This window comes from Trematomus bernacchii, unplaced genomic scaffold (genome assembly GCF_902827165.1).
Source record: "Trematomus bernacchii unplaced genomic scaffold, fTreBer1.1, whole genome shotgun sequence".
Taxonomy (NCBI): Eukaryota; Metazoa; Chordata; class Actinopteri; order Perciformes; family Nototheniidae; genus Trematomus; species Trematomus bernacchii.
This window is the reverse complement of record NW_022987564.1, coordinates 11,137,114-11,156,681: the sequence shown is the minus strand read 5'-3', so window position 1 is coordinate 11,156,681 and position 19,568 is coordinate 11,137,114. Positions and strand designations below refer to the sequence as shown.

The 19,568-nt window shown below is 41.7% G+C and overlaps 1 protein-coding gene across 3 annotated transcripts; it reads left to right on the top strand.

Annotated features, from left to right (window-relative positions):
- Positions 1-101: 101 nt before the first annotated feature.
- Positions 102-18,413, top strand: recql4 (RecQ helicase-like 4). 3 transcript variants are annotated; one of them, XM_034124421.1, is made up of 28 exons: positions 102-496; positions 698-731; positions 842-957; positions 1,050-1,196; positions 1,297-1,448; positions 1,953-3,072; positions 3,184-3,266; positions 3,352-3,451; positions 3,732-3,924; positions 4,182-4,280; positions 6,029-6,193; positions 6,294-6,386; positions 6,460-6,596; positions 6,713-6,796; positions 7,431-7,619; positions 8,154-8,336; positions 8,453-8,654; positions 8,824-9,017; positions 11,333-11,416; positions 11,510-11,647; positions 12,063-12,281; positions 12,479-12,755; positions 13,474-13,603; positions 13,740-13,900; positions 14,216-14,393; positions 15,702-15,855; positions 15,954-16,062; positions 18,022-18,413. In XM_034124421.1, exons 1-28 carry the CDS (start codon positions 413-415, stop codon positions 18,141-18,143), a joined length of 4,947 nt encoding a protein of 1,648 aa, XP_033980312.1. In that variant the 5' UTR covers positions 102-412; the 3' UTR covers positions 18,144-18,413. The 3 variants fall into 3 exon arrangements, with proteins under 3 accessions (XP_033980312.1, XP_033980313.1, XP_033980311.1); XM_034124422.1 differs by having other exon boundaries at positions 6,026-6,193; positions 12,482-12,755; XM_034124420.1 differs by having other exon boundaries at positions 6,026-6,193.
- Positions 18,414-19,568: the final 1,155 nt, after the last annotated feature.

Sequence of the window (19,568 nt, the reverse complement as noted above, 5' to 3'; positions counted from 1 at the left end):
CTTTGTTGTGAGAATGGGGGATACAGGAAGTAACCTGGCAACCCAGCCTGTCATACACCGGCGCGGGAAAATCGTAAACAAAACACAGCGGCAGAGAAGCCTTTAGTGCGGTTTACTGATATGTTTACTTAGCAATAACTACATCTGTTGGGTTTTTGTCTCTTTTAGTAAGTGTTCCTTTTATTAGAGAACAAGCCGTTAAAGTAAATCACGGTTAAAAAAAAGCAGTTTCCGCTGCTAAATTAGAGATATGTTAGCAATAATGTCGAGTTTATTATAACGTGAGCTAGCTAGCACATCGTGTTGCTGCAACGTTAACTTTCGCCTGACAGACCCTATGCTCTAAATGCCTATGCAAGGATTTTAAAGTTAGTTGAATAAGATAAGACGTGTTGTCCCAGTAAACGTTACCATGGATCGATACAACGATGTAAAAATTCAGCTGAAAACCTGGGAGCAGGGGTTTGTCAAAGACCACCAGAGGAAACCAAACAAGGTGATTTAAATGCTAAACATTAGCTGCTAGTAATAATAATAATAATAATGTCAACCCCATGCTTTAACTTACTATGCATGTCATATGTTTTTAATTGTTGTTATTTCAATGTGGTTTTGTTTGTCCACAGGATATTTCAATCCATGTTTCTCTTCCTTATACCTCATAATAACTGGCTATTAAAATGCTCTTTTTTTCCAGGAGGACATTGATCAAGCTCCAGATGAGACCAGGAGTGAGTATGAGCAATAACTTGCAACATACTGTATATCTAATCCATCTGAAGCATAGATGATCCGGTTAGAGCCAGAAGCATTTGAGCTATATTGTGTGTTTTAATTCCAGTCCTGTATAAAGAGTACCGCAGTTTGAAACAAGCCAAAGACAACAGGAGCAGTGATGCAGGCAGCGGACACGTTGAACAAGCCAGATCTACAGCTGCGGTCAACACACCACAGAAGGTACTAAAGAAAGTGTGTTTTATAGCAAAATAGACAGTAAGACAAGTGGTTTCCTATATCTGTTACTATGTGCTTGTCATTGCTCTTCATAGGAGGCAGACTGTTGGGGATCCCATCTGAACCGCAGTTCACAGCCTGCACCTTCTCCCAGACTGACAGCCGAGGAGAGAGACAATCTGCAGGCCTCTGCCCAATACTATGGCATGAAACTGAAAAACAACATGGGGACACTCGGTAAGGTAAGGCACACTTTGAAAAAAACAAACACAATATGGTGGTAAGAGAAATGCTTACTTAGAAACTTAGGATAAGTTAAGATATTTTTTGGTTATATTCCAGGAGAGACCTGTCTCACTGAAGAAATCGTTCCTTCCTGGTCGGGTGCCTCTTAACTCCCTGAAAGATGGACTAACTGGACAGACGAACAGCCCTGTTGCGACCCCTGTGAAGAACCCTTTCAATGGACCCAGATCCAGCCCCTTCACACCAAGGTAATTCAATGAAAGAAGGTATTGTAATGTTGGCATATTATCAGGGCAATATTAACTGATCAATATGAAACCACATTTCTATTATAGTTGGATGAATTGTTAAGTCTTAAATTCCCTATGCCATACAGGCATGAGGGAACACTTATTTTAGACTTTTATTATTTATATTACTTATTTGTTGATACCTGCACACTTTTACTGACTATGTGTATTGTATACTGTTATATGCATCTATTTTATGTTCACTTGCTGTACCAAAGACACATTTCCACTGAGGTCTACAACGCATTTAATCTAATCTAATCTAATATTAAATGTCATAAAATATCCAGAGTCCAAAGTCACATCTTCAAATGCCTTGCTTGTCGACAGTCCATAATGGAAAGATATCTATTTGACAATAATACAAAGAGAATATCCTGTTCTTTAATAACAATGCTCCTAGTTTCTAAGACAGTTTTTTGTTTGTTTTAGCTTTCCCTATAATTGTGTTTTTCTTCACAGAAGATTTAACACACCCCACGGCCTGGCTTCAAAGACACCCCAGAAAGCGGAGCCTGAAGAGCCGTGTGCACCCTTTGAATCTGTCAAAGATTCTTGTGAAGAACCTGCAAGTGCTGCTATTAGTTATAGTAGTCCTAGTGTTATAAGTAGTAAGAGTTGTACTAGCAAAGTTATTAGTTCACAAAATCTGAATATCTCTCATCTAGCTCCCTCTCCAGCCAGATCTTCTTCACTGTTGTCATCATTATCTTCTCCAAGTAGGCCAGGCACTTTAAGAGGAGATGTAGGAGCCACGGGCAAATTAAATGAAAGTATAGGAGCTTTAGGAGACAAAGAAGAACATGTGGACACTTTCAGAACTCCTCATAAGGTTGATGATGAGGCAGGTGTTGGAGCTTTGATCAGCTTGAGGGGAAGCCCTCAGGTTATTGCTGGTTTCAGAGGAGGACTGGCAGGAAAGCCCTCTCCTGCCAGCAGATTGAGTTTTGTTGACAAGAAGTGGCTGGAGAGGTGTCAGGTGTTCGGAGAGATGGGGGCTGAGGTGAAGCCTGGAGCAGGCAACATGGAGAAAAGAGGAGAGTGTGAAGAGGGAAGAGAAACAAAAGTGAAAACACAAGAAGAGGAGAAATCTGGAAAAGAAGAAATACATGTAGCCGAAGAAAGAAAAGCAGCAAAAGTCTCGGGAGAAGTTAAAGAGCCTAAGAGCATTACCCATGACAAAACAGTCAGTGAACGTGAACCAGAACCTTCTCTACAACACACTGGAAAAAGCCATCAAGGAAAAAGGAAAGGGAAATCAAAAGCGAAGGAAGATATGGAGGAGATGGAAAGAGGACTGACACCACCTTTAACGCCAGAAGAGGACAATGAGGGGAGTAACAAATCCAAAGGTGGAAAGAAGAAAGGGAAGAAAAGGCAGAGAGAGGCAGAGCACATGGACGCAGAGACGCCAGAGGAGGGAGGAGTGAAGAAGAGGCGGAGGAATGGTAAGAAGAAAGAGGAGAGCTCTGATGGAAACCCCAGCACAGCTCCAGAAGGAGGGAAGAAAAAGAGATCCAAGAAAAAGGGAGATGAAGACGAGGAGGCAGAAGAAGAGAAAAAAACCAAGGAACCAACAAAGGTACGTCAGTCATACTCATATGCGCATACTGTGCATACTGTGCATACTGTGCATACTGTGCATACTGTGCATACTGTGCAAATGATTTAAATACATTCTTCTTCTGTCCAGCTTCCTCAGGAGAACTTGTTAGGAGAAATAGAGGAGGACTATAAAGCCAGAAGGGCGTATAAAACTCAGCCTGCCAAAGTCAAGTAAGACAAAACACACCCTGCTGCATCATGTCGTTAAAACACATCCATTTGTGTTCCTGTTCCAAACCCTTCTTTATTCCTACAGAGGCATGCAAGGGGCAGAGGGTAACTTTGTGAAGATCAATCTGAAGAAGAAATCCCATGTCAAAGGATACGCTCTCAGAGGTGCTGGTCTACGCAAACAGGTACGTGTTGTGTTTGTGGCACATGTCCTATAATCAAAGCATAAAGGGTTCAACTGAACTTCCTGCCTGCTAACTCGGTGTGTGATGTGATGATGATCAAGACACTTAATTATAAAAAACATGTCTTTATTGGGTGATTCCTTTCCAAATCACTGAAAAGACGACATATCCTTGTGTGAAATAGATTTGTTTCTGTACTTTCTAAACCATTCGTACAGTTAACACGAGTTGTCATGATACAAAATGTATCCAGCGTCTTTCACTGTTGTACTCTTTTTAGATATACATGGAGAAGTTCCAGCTGAAGGGCGAACGTTTCGGTGGACATGGATTTCTTAGCAGAGGAGGAGGAGGGGGTGGTTTCAGAGGGGGAGGATACAGAGGAGGTTTCAGAGGGGGGATGAATCAGTCGGGGGACATCTGCTACAAGTGTGGAGGGACCGGACACTGGGCCATCCACTGCAAGGGACCAGGTATACACACAGAGACATGTCTAATCTGCTTGTTAAACAACAAACAGAGTAATACTTCAGTAATACTTAAAGTTTTCCTGACAACAGGGGGTCGACTCGTCTGTTCATCAGCGATTCATCTCCTCAATTAATTTTTAATGTGTCACAATTCTTAACTTAATCGCTGATAACCTTACCGTCTGTATGGGCCATAAGAGTGATGCAACTGTCCACATCAGACAACTTCTGAACCTCTGAACTCTTGTTTCTTTACGCAGCCCCCCCCCCTTCTGCTGCAGAGGACCAGGAGCCGTTTGACCTGCCCACCTTGGAGGAGGTTGCCAGGGCAACAGGCACACTGCAACCTCAGCCGATGGGTAAGCCTGTCAAACTTTTTGTGTAACTGACCTTTACTAATTAATCTCTTAGTACGGTTACTGTATATTTGAGTTTTTGTTATAACTATAAAACACAATGTAGGTTTTCAGGTTTATCTATTTGTTTGATGAATACGTTTTCAGACCTCTCAAAAATCACTGCGAACAATATTTAATGCATCTTAGATAAACCACACAAAATGTACACAAACTGTGTTGTAGAAGTACGTCATCAACCTGCATGAAAATACAATTGTTGTATACTTTGGCTAGTTATTAAAGTTTATTTTGTCTAAAAATGATCAATTAAAAAAAATGTATTAAAGGTCCCATGACATGCTTTTCCGGTTATTACCCGTCCCCTTGTGTGTTATGTACAGGGGTGCACACAACTTTCTCAGTGAGGTACTCAGATGAGTACCTGGAGTCAGTGTTTGGTACTCCAACTGCTGGCGATTGTCAACGGGGGGGGGGGGGGGGGTAGTAGTGGAGTACAGCGCTTCGCGATTGTCAACGGGGGGGTGGGCGGTGGTAGTGGAGTACAGAGCTTCGTGACCGCGGAGCGTGTGACCGTTGTGATCAGCTGTTTTAGCGCAGGGCTGCTGTACAGACCGACGTTAACAGCAGCCCTGTCTGTGCACACGGAGACCGACTCTGTCGTCCGGTGATCTAACCGCCTTCTGGAAAAGCTTCACAAGTACGTCGGTACGCAAATGCGCTTTGTGACACAAGTGACGGTACGCATTTCAGATTGTTGCCGCGCATGCGTACCTGCGTACCAGTTATGTGCACCCCTGGTTATGTAGCTTTTTCTGCATGTAAACGGTCTGCAGAGTCACAAACCCTCAAAGTACACCCTGTAGCGAGTAAAACTCTAACACAGAAAATACCTGTCTATGCTGCCCCAGAACGCCTCATTTTTTTCTTCCTGGTCATAGTGACGACCAATCCGCGGAGCTCCTCACACACACACTCACTCAGCCTTATCTTTTCTCAGCCGCGGCTCCGCCTGGCTGTGTGTGAGTGTGTGTGTGTGCTCAGGCTGAGTTCCGCGGTGTCTCGCTGTCTCACAGACCCCACGCAGCAACCAGGAAACGACACCAGTAACCCAGCTCACACTGTCCGCTCCGCGAGCCTCAAAGGGCGGAGCAGCGAGCCCCGCAACGTCCCGCCAACACGGCACCCAGACCCCACGCAGCATTCTCATCTGTTTGTCATTGCTGGTGTCATTTTCTGGTTGCTAACAAACGCCATTGTAACACATAATCACTGATGTTCCGCTGTAACGGTGGTGGACTCATCAGAACAGAGTGGGCGAGCTGACCAATCAGAGCACAGTGGGCTCACAGGGAGGGGGGGCAGGATCTCCAACAAGCCGTTTAGGACAGAGAGTGAATACACATACTATACAGAGATGCTGTATGAGAAACCAATGTGAGTTTGGAAAATTGAACAATGTAAATCTATTCTAGTGGACCTCAACAATGGAATTATGATCAGTAGAAATGGCCATGACATGGGACCTTTAACACAATTTGTCCACCATATCTTTTCATACGAGTGATTTAATCACTTTAGCAGCAACAAAATACAATATTGTATTACGGGTTTTTAGGTTTTGCAATTTTGTACAACAATACAACTTTAAAAATAGGATCAGAATGTTTAAGAAAACTGCTGCTTATGTTTTTGTGTGTTTTTCGTTGTTGCGTGTGTTTAAATCCTGCTTTGTTTCTGTGTTCCAGCAGCGTCTTCCAGTACAGCAGAGGAGCAGCCGTCCCAGGATAAGCAGGGTGACGGTAGCACTAAAGACGAGGTGTTGCTGAACGTGATTCGTCCTGACTATGAGCGTCCCGTTGTTCCACCTCCAATGGAACCACTGTTTCCTCTCACAGATGATGGGAAAGTCCAGGGTAAACACTTACTTTGTTCCTTGTAATTAAAAACAACAAAATAGACTCAGAACATTTGCTCCAAAGCTCACACATTTGTGGGAATATGTGTCCGTTTTAGAAGCGCCTCCTGAGCTGTATGAAGCCCTGAAAGAACTCGGCTATCAGTCATTTAGACCCGGACAAGCGGAAGCTATCATGAGGATCCTGTCAGGTATGCACAGTACACACAGATAAAATCACACATCTAAGATCTTTGTAATAATGTGTCTCCCTTCTTCCTCCAGGTCTCTCTACCCTGGTAGTGTTGTCAACAGGGATGGGTAAATCGTTGTGCTATCAGCTCCCAGCCTACATGTATGCTAAGCGATCGAATAGCATCACTTTGGTCATTTCCCCTCTAGTCTCCCTAATGGATGACCAGGTAACCGTCCTCTCACACATGCATCCACAACAAAAAGACAACATCTAAAGAAATCGACCATAATTTAAAACATTTACCCTCTCCCTCTTGATGTTAATGTCTTTCTCTGCATTAAGGTGTCTGGCCTGCCAGCCAATCTGAAGGCAGCCTGTATTCACTCCAACATGAGCAAGAAACAGAGAGAAGCTGCGATAGAAAAGGTACGTGGCAATTGTAAGATTTCATTCTGAAAAACATCTTTGGCTCAGATAGAGTTACCTGTGAGAGAAGCAGGGACCTGATACGTGCTAACTTGAGTTTTACTGCGAACTTGACCTCTTTTAAGACACCACAATACCAGTACAACAATGCCCTGTTAAATCATTGCAGTTTCCAAATCCACAGTGATTAAAATAAATGCATATAGTAGAATTTGCAATTTGCTCGTAAAGTTGATTTCACTCACCAGCCAAAAAACTAAAACTAAATGAATCAGAATTTATTGCCAGTTACGTTTACACATACAAGGAATTTGCTTTGGTGGTGAGAACATAAACAATCTAAAAAAACTTGTTGCAAAGTAGGTAAAAAAAAGAAATATATAATGATAATAAGTATTTTTAAGAAACAATTTAGCATAAAAAAAGGATGCTAAAGACTTTACACCACATTTTTATTTAACTATACAAATAACCTTGAAAGCTTAAAAACAAAAAACACTTGGGTATATATGGCAAACTACAGTGTATTATATTTTAACGTGGAGGTCTGTGCAGACATGTGTGCAAAGCAAAATGTTGATTTATTGAGTGGATGGTAAAATGTGAAGTTTTTCTCCTTCTTCTGTTACTGCAGGTGAAGGCAGGCGAGGTGTGTGTGTTGCTGCTCTCCCCGGAGGCTCTGGTGGGGGGAGGGGGATCAGGTGCAGGGTGTCTCCCCTCTGCTCAGGACCTCCCTCCTGTGGCCTTCGCCTGTATTGACGAGGCTCACTGTGTCTCAGAGTGGTCGCACAACTTCAGACCCTGCTACCTGAGACTCTGTAAGGTGGGTTCATCGTGGAGTGTCTCTTTAACCAATAAACATATTGCAATAGATTACATTGTTGAAATATACCTTTCGTTTTAAGGACAGCAATTCAACCAAAAGTCATTAAGGTACAGACACTTTAAGAAGTTGTCAACATCCCAATTTGAGCACATTTAAAACCGACAATGCTTAGCAAATTGGAGCATTCCTAAGTGTTATATGGTGTAAAGAGTAAAAACTATTTATTAGTGTAAAGGATATTTTCAGTGACTTTTCCACGGGGACTTCTTTTGTCTCTTAAGTAGGATTTATAATTTGAAACCAATAATGGAGCATAAGAAAAATATAATTTTCACAAATCAGGATAGTCGATGGTATATTGTTTTTAGATCTCATTGAGGGTAGTTTTTATGAGCAAAGGTATGTCTCCACATGATGGTTATAATCCTGAACATCAGTCTATTAGCAGCCAATCACACTTAAAAACATCCTTATATGTAAAAGAAAATACAACTACAAAAACGATATCATCTATGTGTGTCTGTACTGTAGGTGCTTAGGGAGCGTTTGGGAGTGCGGTGCTTGCTGGGACTCACAGCTACGGCCACACTTTCCACTGCTATGGACATCGCACGACATCTGAACATCAACGATAAAGACGGCATCGCAGTCCGATCTGCAGCAGTGCCTCCGAACCTGCACCTGTCTGTGTCCATGGATAGAGAAAAAGATCAGGTGTGTAGGGTTGCATGTTTCTGGAGAAAAGTATTTTCCAGAACTCCATCTGTCTATGGACATTTTCAACTTTCTTTTCATGTTTATCTTTGTCTTTCCTGTCTTTTTGTATAAAGGCTTTAGTGTCCTTGCTGAAAGGAGATCGTTTTGGTTGTCTGGACTCCATCATCGTCTACTGTACTCGCAGAGAGGAGACCACTCGCATTTCAGCGCTGCTCAGGACCTGCCTGCAAGGAGTGATCCTGAAAGAAAACAAAAATATAAACAGCAACAGTCGGGCAGAATACAACCCTATAGGACAGAAAAAGAAAGACTTGGGTAAGGATGGAATAATACTTATTTATATCTAATGCCGAGAGAGGGGATAATGGTCGGGGCAGTGGTGTAATCAAATATGCTAGATTTCAATCCTACATTACATCCTTCAAAAAGCAGCACTCTCTTTGACTTGGTGCATCTTCCCCCTCCCCTGTGTTTCTACATTTAGCAAGGAAGAAGATTCGTAAACCTCTGAAATGGCAGGCGGAGTCGTACCATGCCGGCTTGTCCTCTTCAGAGCGCCGTCGTGTCCAGAACAACTTCATGTGCGGGGAGCTCCGACTCGTGGTGGCCACTGTGGCGTTTGGCATGGGCCTCGATAAGTCTGACGTCCGCGGCGTCATCCACTACAACATGCCTAAAGTGGGTAGTGATCTTATTTAGTCAAAAACAAAATTCTTTCAAATGTTATGTGATCACGTTGCAACTTCTACATATTATCTGCAACTGTATCAGGTGTGAATACATGAATCATTTATGTGGTCAAGAGCAAACCTCTTTTGATTGTGGGGGACACTTCTGAAGCAATTGGAGTCAGGACTCAAAGAGAGACACGATGGAGAGCTGGAGCTTTGATGGCAAACACTGACGGTTTATTCTGAGCTTCGGCCGGAGAATTCACAAGACATGTCACGGGCCAGGGTTTTGACCACACGGTTGAGATGCCACAATCAATTCTGAAGAACTCTTCTGTAGTTCGAGGTTTGAACTAGTTCGGAGTGTAATAATCAACATTCTTTATCAGCGAGACTAAACAAATATGGACCCTGAATCTAACTAGAGCTGTCGTCCATAGAAAAGAATGTGCGCCAGGAAACCTACGTTCCTAAAAACAAGGGCTTCTAGATGTCCCTGAACAATAAACTATCTCATGTCAGCTTGTGCTCGGTCATAAGCTGTCAACAACAATGCGCCCAAGCTGCTCCTCCTTAAGAGAGATAGCAGCAATGCCCAAGGCCGTAGACCTATGCCATGGGAAAGGAGAAAATGATGAACTGTGTCAAAGGTTGAATACCTAAGCAATTTATTCCCCAACATTAATCATGTTATATAGATCTCCATTATCAGAGGGAGTTTGCCCAGCTGTCATGTCAAGAAATACATTCCAAAGACCTGTTTTTCACCCGTTTAAAATGTGAATATACATAGGAGGTTCTTTCGTCAGATAGATTCCCTTTAATACTATAGACAGGGGTGCACATAACTGGTACGCAGGTACGCATGCGCGGCAACAATCTGAAATGCGTAACGTCACTTGTGTCACAACGCGCCTTTGCGTACCTGATAGGTCATCAAAACAAAACACATATTTCGCCTACACATGTTTCTTGTCAATACTCAGTGGAGTAAATTATTAGACCTGTCCAAAAAAAACAAAGACATTAAGCAGCCACTTTGCCGTTTCGCTCCCTGCTAAAATCTTCAGACTTTCTATGACTGATTGAACTGGGTGCTGGCCGTGCCGCGCAGGACATAACCGACGGACCTGTGAAGCTTCACAGGAGGCAGAGGCTTAGATCACTGGACGACAGAGTTGGTCGCCGTGTGCACAGACGGAGCTGCTGTTAACGTCGGTGTGTACAACAGAATTGTACCAAAACTACGTCAACTGGCTGCGGTGGGAGACTCCCCTGTGCACATTCTGTGCCCCGCGCACACACTGGAGAACTGCGCAAAATCAGCTGATCACAACGTTCACGCTCTGTGGTCAAGCTGCTGCAGTTTTATTTACAACAAAGTGGAGTAAAACACACAGCTGCAAACTTACTCAGGCTGTTAATGGAAGAGTTTGAAATCAGACAGAGGTGGAAGAAGTGTTACTCAAGTAAAATTAGAAAAGTATTATCATCAAAATCTAGTTAAAGTAGCGACAGTAAAAGTAGTCATTTTGCAGATTGGTCCATTTCATAATAATGTATATGATATGTTTTATAATTATTGATCATTAAAGTGTTTAAAAATGAGTTTGAATGACTTTGTATACTGCAGGGTAGCTTGTGGATTTACTCCAGGTGGAACTAAAGTCTGATTTAACACTTGATTATATTTTCACATCATTCATCCACATCTGTAAAGTAACTAAAGGTATTAAATACATGTAGTGGAAGAAAAGTACATGATTTACCTCTGAACTGTAGTGGAGTAGAAGTACAAAGTAGCATAAAATAGAAATACTCAAGTAAACTACAAGTATCTTAAATTGTACCTAAGTACAGTACTTGAATAAGTGTACTTTGTTACTTCCCACCTCTGAAATCAGATATGACTTCAAGTCATGTGATAATTTCTTAGTATTTGATCCTTCAACTTGGCCTCAGGAAATGCAAGGACTTCACAGTTTTGGCAACAAGTTTTGGAGAAAGCAAATCGGAGGCTTACAAAGAGACAGGGAGGTGCATCTTCATCATCTTCATCATCTAGCATGCAAGAAGTGTAAATAGAGGACAGTGAAGGAGACACTGAGGAGGACAGTGAGGAAGACTGCACTTATTAACACCACGCTTCATGTGGGGTGAGTACCAAACGCTGTCTCCTGGTACTCATCTGAGTAACTCACTCAAAAAGTTATGTGCACACCTGACTATAGATTTACCCAGATAATACAACAAAAAAGAAACTCAGAGTCCAAAAGTCTCGTCTTAATCAGTATTGTCTTACTGGTCAATGTCTTTTTTCAGAGCTTTGAGAGCTACGTCCAGGAGATCGGGAGGGCAGGAAGAGATGGAGAGCCCGCACACTGTCACCTCTTTCTGAACCCTGGGGTAACACTGTCAATAACTGTGTGACTCTATGATGGCCTTCTTGTTAAAGTCACTCTGTACATTTGAAGCATAAATTAATGTGTGTGTGTGTAGGGTGAGGACCTCCATGAGCTCCGTCGGCATATACACTCGGACACGGTGGACTACTTCACAGTAAAGAAACTGGTCCAGAAAGTTTTCCCTCCATGTAAATGTAAACAGATTCACCAGAAACAACAGGAGCTTGAACAGGTACTGTGTGTGTGTGTGTGTGTGTGTGTGTGTGTGTGTGTGTGTGTGTGTGTGTGTGTGTGTGTGGTGTGTGTGTGTAGGTGTGTGTGTGTGTGTGTGTGTGTGTGTGTGTGTGTGTGTGTGTGTGTGTGTGTGTGTGTGTGTGTGTGTGTGTGTGTGTGTGTGTGTGTGTGTGTGTGTGTGTGTGTGTGTGTGTGTGTGTGTGTGTGTGTGTGTGTGTGTGTGTGTGTGTGTGTGTGTGTGTGTGTGTGTGTGTGTGTGTGTGTGTGTGTGTGTGTGTGTGTGTGTGTGTGTGTGTGTGTGTGTGTGTGTGTGTGTGTGTGTGTGTGTGTGTGTGTGTGTGTGTGTGTGTGTGTTCTAAATACAGTACAAATAAAAATACAGCTGCTAAGTGAAAACTCTCTGTGTGTAAAAGGACATGGAAGATAAGGAGATGATGGAGATGATGGATATGTGCGATCCAGAGAACCTGAGCGCTCCCACTCAGCAGGATGTAGAACATACAGACACACCAGAGAACCTGAGCGCTCCCACTCAGCAGGATGTAGAACATACAGACACACCAGAGAACCTGAGCGCTCCCACTCAGCAGGATGTAGAACATACAGACACACCAGAACAGTCAACTGCACAGGTAATAAAGAAAAAGGGTTATAATATATTTGTACGCTTTCTTCTTCACTGCTTTACCCAACAAATGTGCGGTCATAACCTAAGCAAGAAAGGAAATTGAAGAGATTGTTTTCCAGCGAGGACACATTTTATAAAGTTATTCATATAGGAAACAAATATTTTGGACAAAAAAAGTGAATGCTGTGTTTTTATTGCAAGGAGTCGTCACATCCAGAGGCAGCAGAGCTCCCGCTCCAAGACTGTAAAGATGAAGGAAAGGAAATGGAGCTGGAGGAGGAGAAAGAGGAGCAGAGAGTTAAACATGAAGAAGCCGAGGGTTCGATAAAGCCCAAGGATGGGAAGTTGCAAGAAGCTGATTGGCTAAAGGACCAGGAAGAGGACAGCAGTGATTGGCCCAAAGAGCGGGTCTGTCACACGCATGAGAGAGCGATTCCCATGGAAGCAACTGTGGAGGCTCTGGACGTCACAGAGGAAGGTGAGTGGAAAGGCAGACAGGGCAAGGTCACGAGTTAAGATTCCAACAAACAACTGATGTTTAGAGCAGGGGGTCCGCGGGGTCTTAAAAAGTATTAAAAGTTGATCAATCAATTTAGTGAAAATTAAGGCTATTAGAAAGTATTAAGCGGCATTTTCCAAGGTATTACATTTTGTAGCTTGTTTTCAATAAGTATATACATTGTCCAAAGAGGTTGTATTCTACAGTTTGCCTGAATGTAATCATTGCGTAGGTGTGTAGTGTGATTCTGTGTAGTTTTATTTATGGCATCCCGTTGGATTGGACGTCATCTGAACAGGACATGCACGCTCACTGCTTGATAGCGCGCGAAGGTCCGTTTACGCCGGTTGTTAAACAACATCGTTATGGGGAAATGCAAGTTTGCGTCCAAATGGTTGGAAGATAAGGAGGAAGGACAATCAATACTGTATATAGTAAATGTGTCGCCAATAACCGGTTAAAACTCAAAGTGGCGATGAGGTCTTAAAATGTATGGAAAAGGTCTTAAAAGGTATTACATTTGACTTCAGGATTCCTGCATATACCCTGTAGAGAGACGGATAGATTTATTCAAAACATTCAGAACAAATATGGAGTTGCAAGTAGGTAAGAGGCTCCAAATGCAGAGAAAGGGAAAAAAGTCATAAGAGAAACAATAAGAAAAACATTCATGGTCTTTCTCCTTTGTGTGTTCCAGGTGTAGAAACGCTGCTCTGCTATCTGGAGCTGCACCCCCAGCGCTTTGTGGAGCTGCTCCACCCCACGCTGTCTGTGTGTAAAATCGGCTGCTATAGTGGACCCAAACAACTCCAGAAACTCATTAAAATGTATGACTTGTCATTCCTTAGTACATTCTAATGTTTATATAAATATAAAGACATTTAACTGTGTAGTCATCAGCTATTTTCAGAGATATACTGTGCTGAGTTGATCATATTTGTCCTGTTTTACATTGTGTCACAGTTGCCCTCCCATTGCTGTGGTGTTGGCCAGAAGGCGGATGGCGGGCGAGCGAGTGGAGACGTGTGATCAGCTGGAGTTCGATGTCGTTGAGGTTGCAGACACTATGGGATGGCAGCTATCTCTTGTGAAGAGAGGACTCCGACAGCTGCAGTGGTCCTCCGGTATGTGATGGCACTAATAAACACTTTCTGGGTCTGTTCTCTTGTCTGGTATGTTTTATCCTCGGGGTAGATACTGGTTTGCACAGTTCTAAGCAAGTATCCACCATGACATCAAAGCAACACCTATAGCAAGAAGAATATGTCACTGTTGAATAAAATAAAATAAGAATGCACTGAATGCAACTGGTGAAGATTAGTAAATCAAACACGAGTAGTTGAACCGCTCTCAATCAAATATCGTCTGCTTTTAACCTCGTCTACCGTGTGCAGAAAACATGTATTAAATATATATTAAACAAAACATTTGTGTTTCAGTTGGAGGCCGTAGCGGTGTCAGCGTTGAATTGTCTTCCTTATCGTTCTACTTCCGATCCTTTGGCGACCTCAGCGACGAGGAGATGGACAGAGTGTGTCAGTTCCTCTATAATCGAGTCCAGAACCAGGAGAAAACGCAGATCTACCAGCTCACCTCCGCCTTCAAGGCCTTCAAAAGGTACACACATACACTAAAGCTGCGTTTTACCCTCAAGATAAATGTATTATAGAAACTCCCAAAGGTGTTTTCCACAGCCTTAAAATAGTTTTTAGAAAGCTGAAAGATCAATCGTTATGCTCCTTCCTCACTGTATTTGTATTTGCCTGCTTTGTTCCCAGATTGCATCAACAAATATCAGAAGTAAATTAATCTGAATTTGTGATCAAAGATGCTCACTTGTTATAGTGATTTTATAAAACCCTATCCATCTGTGGATAATTCAAAATGTAATTCTTGATGAAATAATGCTAGATATTGTTTGTGACTGTGTTGCTCCTTATGACTCCTACTTTTTATATAGGTTTATAAAGGTTGGCATGAAGTCTGTGAGTAACCACCTATTCATTCAACATACCTTTACAATGTCACTTTGACACCTAAACCTTTTAAAAGCTGGCAAATGCTTTAGAGCAGGGGTACTCAAACTTTTTTATTAAAGGTCCACTTGTGAATTTTATACAAGGTCACTGGTCCGGATAAATGCCAGTAAAGTCCCCCCCCCCCCCGGTGCGGAGCAACGAAACTGAAATTAAGAAGCAGTTTCTTACGGCGCGCTATGCATGGGGTTTCCCGACATGTCGTTGCAGTAAATGTAAGGGTGTTTCATGTTGTCGTTGCTGTGGACCTTCTTAATCTACCTTCTTTGGGGGCGCCCTTCTGGTCCAAGCACTTGCCTGCCCCTTGCCTGTCGGCAAACGGCGCCCCTGTATACACACACACACATTCAATACATACATATGGTGGCTTGAACTAGTGGGAGAAATGGCACTGTTTGTCTGTAGCCTTGAACCTCGGCAAAAAAGGCATTAGAAGCATTAGAAAGTCAAGGTAAACTTGCGGTTAACTTGCGGTCTGCAATGCGTGTCACGCTCGCGCACACAAGAAAATATTTATGCACGTTCATTCTCACAACGCGTCCGACACAAACAAATATACATTAATTTACATCAGAATCAGAAAGTTTTTATTTTTTTATTTTGTATAATTTTTATTTTTTATAATGGGACACAGGGTTAGGTCCGGATTGATTTGCATTCGGTCCAACTTTGGTCCGGAGTTGGAGAAGCCCTGCTTTAGAGAGTCCTGCAAAATGTCCAAATAATAAGATGGGACTGTATAAAATGGCAATTATTTTTCTCACATGTACAACTATGTGTGTGTGTTCTCTCTCTCTGTCTGTTCACTTCTCTACTTTACCTTGTGTGTGTGTCTAATGGTGTGTGTGTGTGTGTGTGTCTAATGGTGTGTGTGTGCTCTGTGTTGCAGTGTTGCATTTCCGAGTGCATCGTCCTGTGTCGACGACTTGGATGAGAGTCGCAGTCTGAGGCTGAAAGACCTTCTGTCCGATTACTTCGACAAGAGGCGGGACCTAAGCCAGATGCTCGCACCGGTGTACATCGAGGAGCTCGACAAATATAAGGTAAATACACAGGAGGGTTATCAGGAGTTATCGGCTGAATTAGTGTCTTTAAACGTTCTGGATGTTGAGGATTACTTGTTATTTTTGTGTGTTTGTAGTTTTCAGACTGGGAGAATCAGATCAGAGCGGACATCAGAAGTTTTCTCTCCAACCGGAGTGATGAGAAGTTTTCTGGAAGAGCTGTTGCTAGAATCCTCCACGGCATAGGTGAGACATACACATACATCTGATGATGCTCGAACAAAATATGTGTCTTTATTATATAAGTATGTTATAAGGGTGACCACAGATGTATCTTGACCTTAGAGGTTAATAGAGAGAACTCAATTCAGATATTTTCAAATAGCATATATAACATGTAGTGTTATTCTAATAAAAACATGTCCACTCGGAGCCTCCACTTCAAAGAGCAGAGGCCTGTACTACATCTTCAGAGCAATCTGACTAATATAACATTAGCGTTAAGAAAGCTTACTTAAATATCTGCCACAACACAAGTAACCGTATCAAAGTAACATTACGTACTGTCCGCGGCACTGTGAGTGCAGACATCGATGTGTCCCATTATCATTCATATCACATCATATCACATCTGTATCATATATTTCCTTATCTGAGTCAGCTTCTTGAGCCGTATCTGGCCGTGCAACACTCAGTGTCACATACTGTATGCAGAAGTATTATTTTAAGCAACACATTAAGTTGACGAAACACTCGAGTCAAATGTAATTAAAGTCAGATCCACTCGTGTCTTGGACGGGGCAGTGATATCATAAACCTGTTAATGTACGCATTCAAACGCTTTTTCTTTTACCAGCTGTATTCACCTTGCAGGTGCAGCTATGTGGCTTTTATCCTGGATAAAGTGTTTAAGACATGGATGTTTAAAGTTTAACTTCTTCATATTTGTCTAATATAGTTGACTTTTCATTCAGGAAGTATGACGCTGCGCTGTCAGTGTCAGTTGTCCATGTTTGTGATTGGTCGAATGCTCCAAATACCACCCCTTTCATGTGAACGCGCACCTAACTAGACAGGACAAAACTGGCTTGAGTTAACGAGTTGATAACCAGCGTCGTAGGACAGTTTAGCGAGAGCGCGTTTGTTTTGGATTAGCTAAGCCGGGTAACTCAAACATATCCAGGTTAGGTTGAACCGGCTTCGTAGTACAGGCCTCAGGTCATACAGTCAAAATGACAAAGCGTTTTTTAACCACTAGAGGGGGCTAAAAGCTCAATTAATACACTTTGAGAATCAGAATACCTTTAGTGAGATCCACGTTGTTAAACCTCAGTAAGGCTGGACTCAGAAGAAAGGATACAAAAGAGCAAATCCTCATTAATATAAATGATATTATCTGATTCATACAACAACATTACAAAGTTGACTTTTATTAGAGAGAAACACACCACCTGTAGCCTTCTCTTTTATACTAGGAGTATTTATTTATCTCTCTCTAATTTCATCTTAAACACAAACAAAACACCTACTGTGTTACAAACTCTCAACTCTGTCTTCTCAGGAGTGCTTTCATCTTTAGCAGGCTGTCACGTCTTCACAAACCTTCATCTCCGTAGCGTGGGATCACAGGAATCTGTCCTTGTAGTTAACCTCCTCCAGGTTGTGATTCTTTCAGTGTTGATACATCTGGAGGTTTTTACTTGGAGCTAAAGGACACACAGAGGCCTCCTCCACTCCAAAACAAATGAACCAGGCTATTTAAACCGATTAAAAAGTCAGACAAAATCACTTTCATGTTATTAATCAGTTTTTCTCTGACGCTGTGCGGCTGCCAATATCATTTGCCTAATTTCTTTTTACTGATGACTTCACATTCAGGTGTCCAATGACTAAAATCCTTTACCCAGTTAAATGATATAATAAAAAATTGCCAAAATCAAAAAAAGTTTGCTAGAAATGTGGCATACATATACAAACTGCTCCTGGCAACCACAATGCCGATGTGTTGCCATTACATGACACAGATTAAAACAAACTGCTACCATGGACATACCTTACAAACTGACAGACCTCAACTAAATATATTCTATTGTACTAGACGTTTTTATACATTTCAATGCGGATATGTCAAATATTATACCTTTTTTATTTTTTTATTGTAAGGAATTGAATATACCAAAGATGAAAACTAATTGTGTGTTTCAGGCAGCCCTTGTTTTCCTGCTCAGATCTACGGCAGGGACAGGCGCTACTGGAGGAAGTACATCCAGTTTGACTTCAACCAGCTCATCAGACTGGCCACTCAGGAGATCATTCACTTCAAGTGAGAGACCAAATGTGCACACACAGACACAGGTGTGCACAGATACAGGTGTGCACATATAAAGGTGTGCATCAATCACTTACTCACTCACTTGTGAGGTCGGGTTTCAATAGATTTGGCCAGAAACACCTGTTTTGTATATAATATCACGTTTATACCATCATGTTGAATTCATTTATCTGCTGTGTTTTCTAAAATGTTTAGTTTTTATACGTATGTGAAGTATAAATAAAAAGTGGTCTGTAATAAAAAATAAAATATTTGTATTTTTCTAGCTCGGTCTGGCCCTCACATTTATTTGTAATGCCTCAGGAATATCTCCTTTAGGATTTGTGTCGCACAGATGAAAAGCTCTTATTTGTTTTTAGTGGCTGTGGTTAGGACATGGAATGAAACACTGAGTCCAGAAATGGACTGATATGAGGCAATCAAAATGGGAGTGAAAACAAAGTGGAATTAATCTTACTGGTGTAGCATGTCACTGTAAACTCTACTTTAATCATTTATTATTTAAGCGAACATTATGTTTTATTGATATGTTTTTATACACGTGATGTTTTCCCCGATTTCTCTCAACTTTGTTAAATATTTACACATCTCCACTCAAGACGTAAGTAGGAATAACTTGCATAATGACTTAAAGGACAATCATTGATCAAGTAAGGGGTGGGAATGAATAAGCATTTGCTTCCTCCTACTCCCTTTCGGACACGTATGATTTAAAAAAAATTATTATTATTAATATGAAGATTTTTTTTGTTGAATATATAAATATTATCGTGAATGTGGATAAATACTGTATTTTAACAATACGGTATTCTGTTTTTCACATTTGTTATTTTAAAAAAAAAAATTGTTCGAAATAAAGATTGAAATGAAATGAAATGAAAATAAGACTCCCTTTGTTTCCAGTCTTTAGCTTAGCATACAGACTGGAAACAAAGGGAAACTGCTAGCATGGCTCTGTTAAGAGGTCACAAATTGTGCTGACCAGCTTCTTCCAGGCTTTATGCTAAGCTAACCGTCTCCTGGCTCCAGCCTCATATTGAACATATAGACGTCATCTAACTCTGAGCATCAAGGGAACTAAGTGTAATGTTCTGAATCAATTCAGAGGACCAGGATAACATCAACCCTCTGAAGGGGAAAGAAATGTCAAACATACAACATGCTTAAAATAATTGTCATGCAAATCAGCTAAAAAGCCATAACATGTTCTATAAAGTGAGTCAAACGAAACAACACTAATATCGGGGAAGAGAACTTGAGGTTCTTTCCTCGCTGTGTTTTAACGGTGGACTCTGGCTTATACATATCTGCTTTGACTCTGACACCATGTCATAAAATGTGAAGTATACTCCTGAGTATGTATATACTCAGGAGTATTTGGCTTTAACCTCTAAACTCTTAGAATTAGAGCTTTAAAAGG

Excerpts from the sequence above, each read along its gene's own strand:
- recql4 (XM_034124420.1), top strand. The coding sequence starts at position 413 with ATGGATCGATACAACGATGTAAAAATTCAGCTGAAAACCTGGGAGCAG. Across the intron at positions 3,452-3,731 it reads GTGCTGGTCTACGCAAACAG|ATATACATGGAGAAGTTCCA; the intron begins GTACGTGTTGTG and ends TACTCTTTTTAG. Across the intron at positions 4,281-6,025 it reads ACTGCAACCTCAGCCGATGG|CAGCGTCTTCCAGTACAGCA; the intron begins GTAAGCCTGTCA and ends TCTGTGTTCCAG.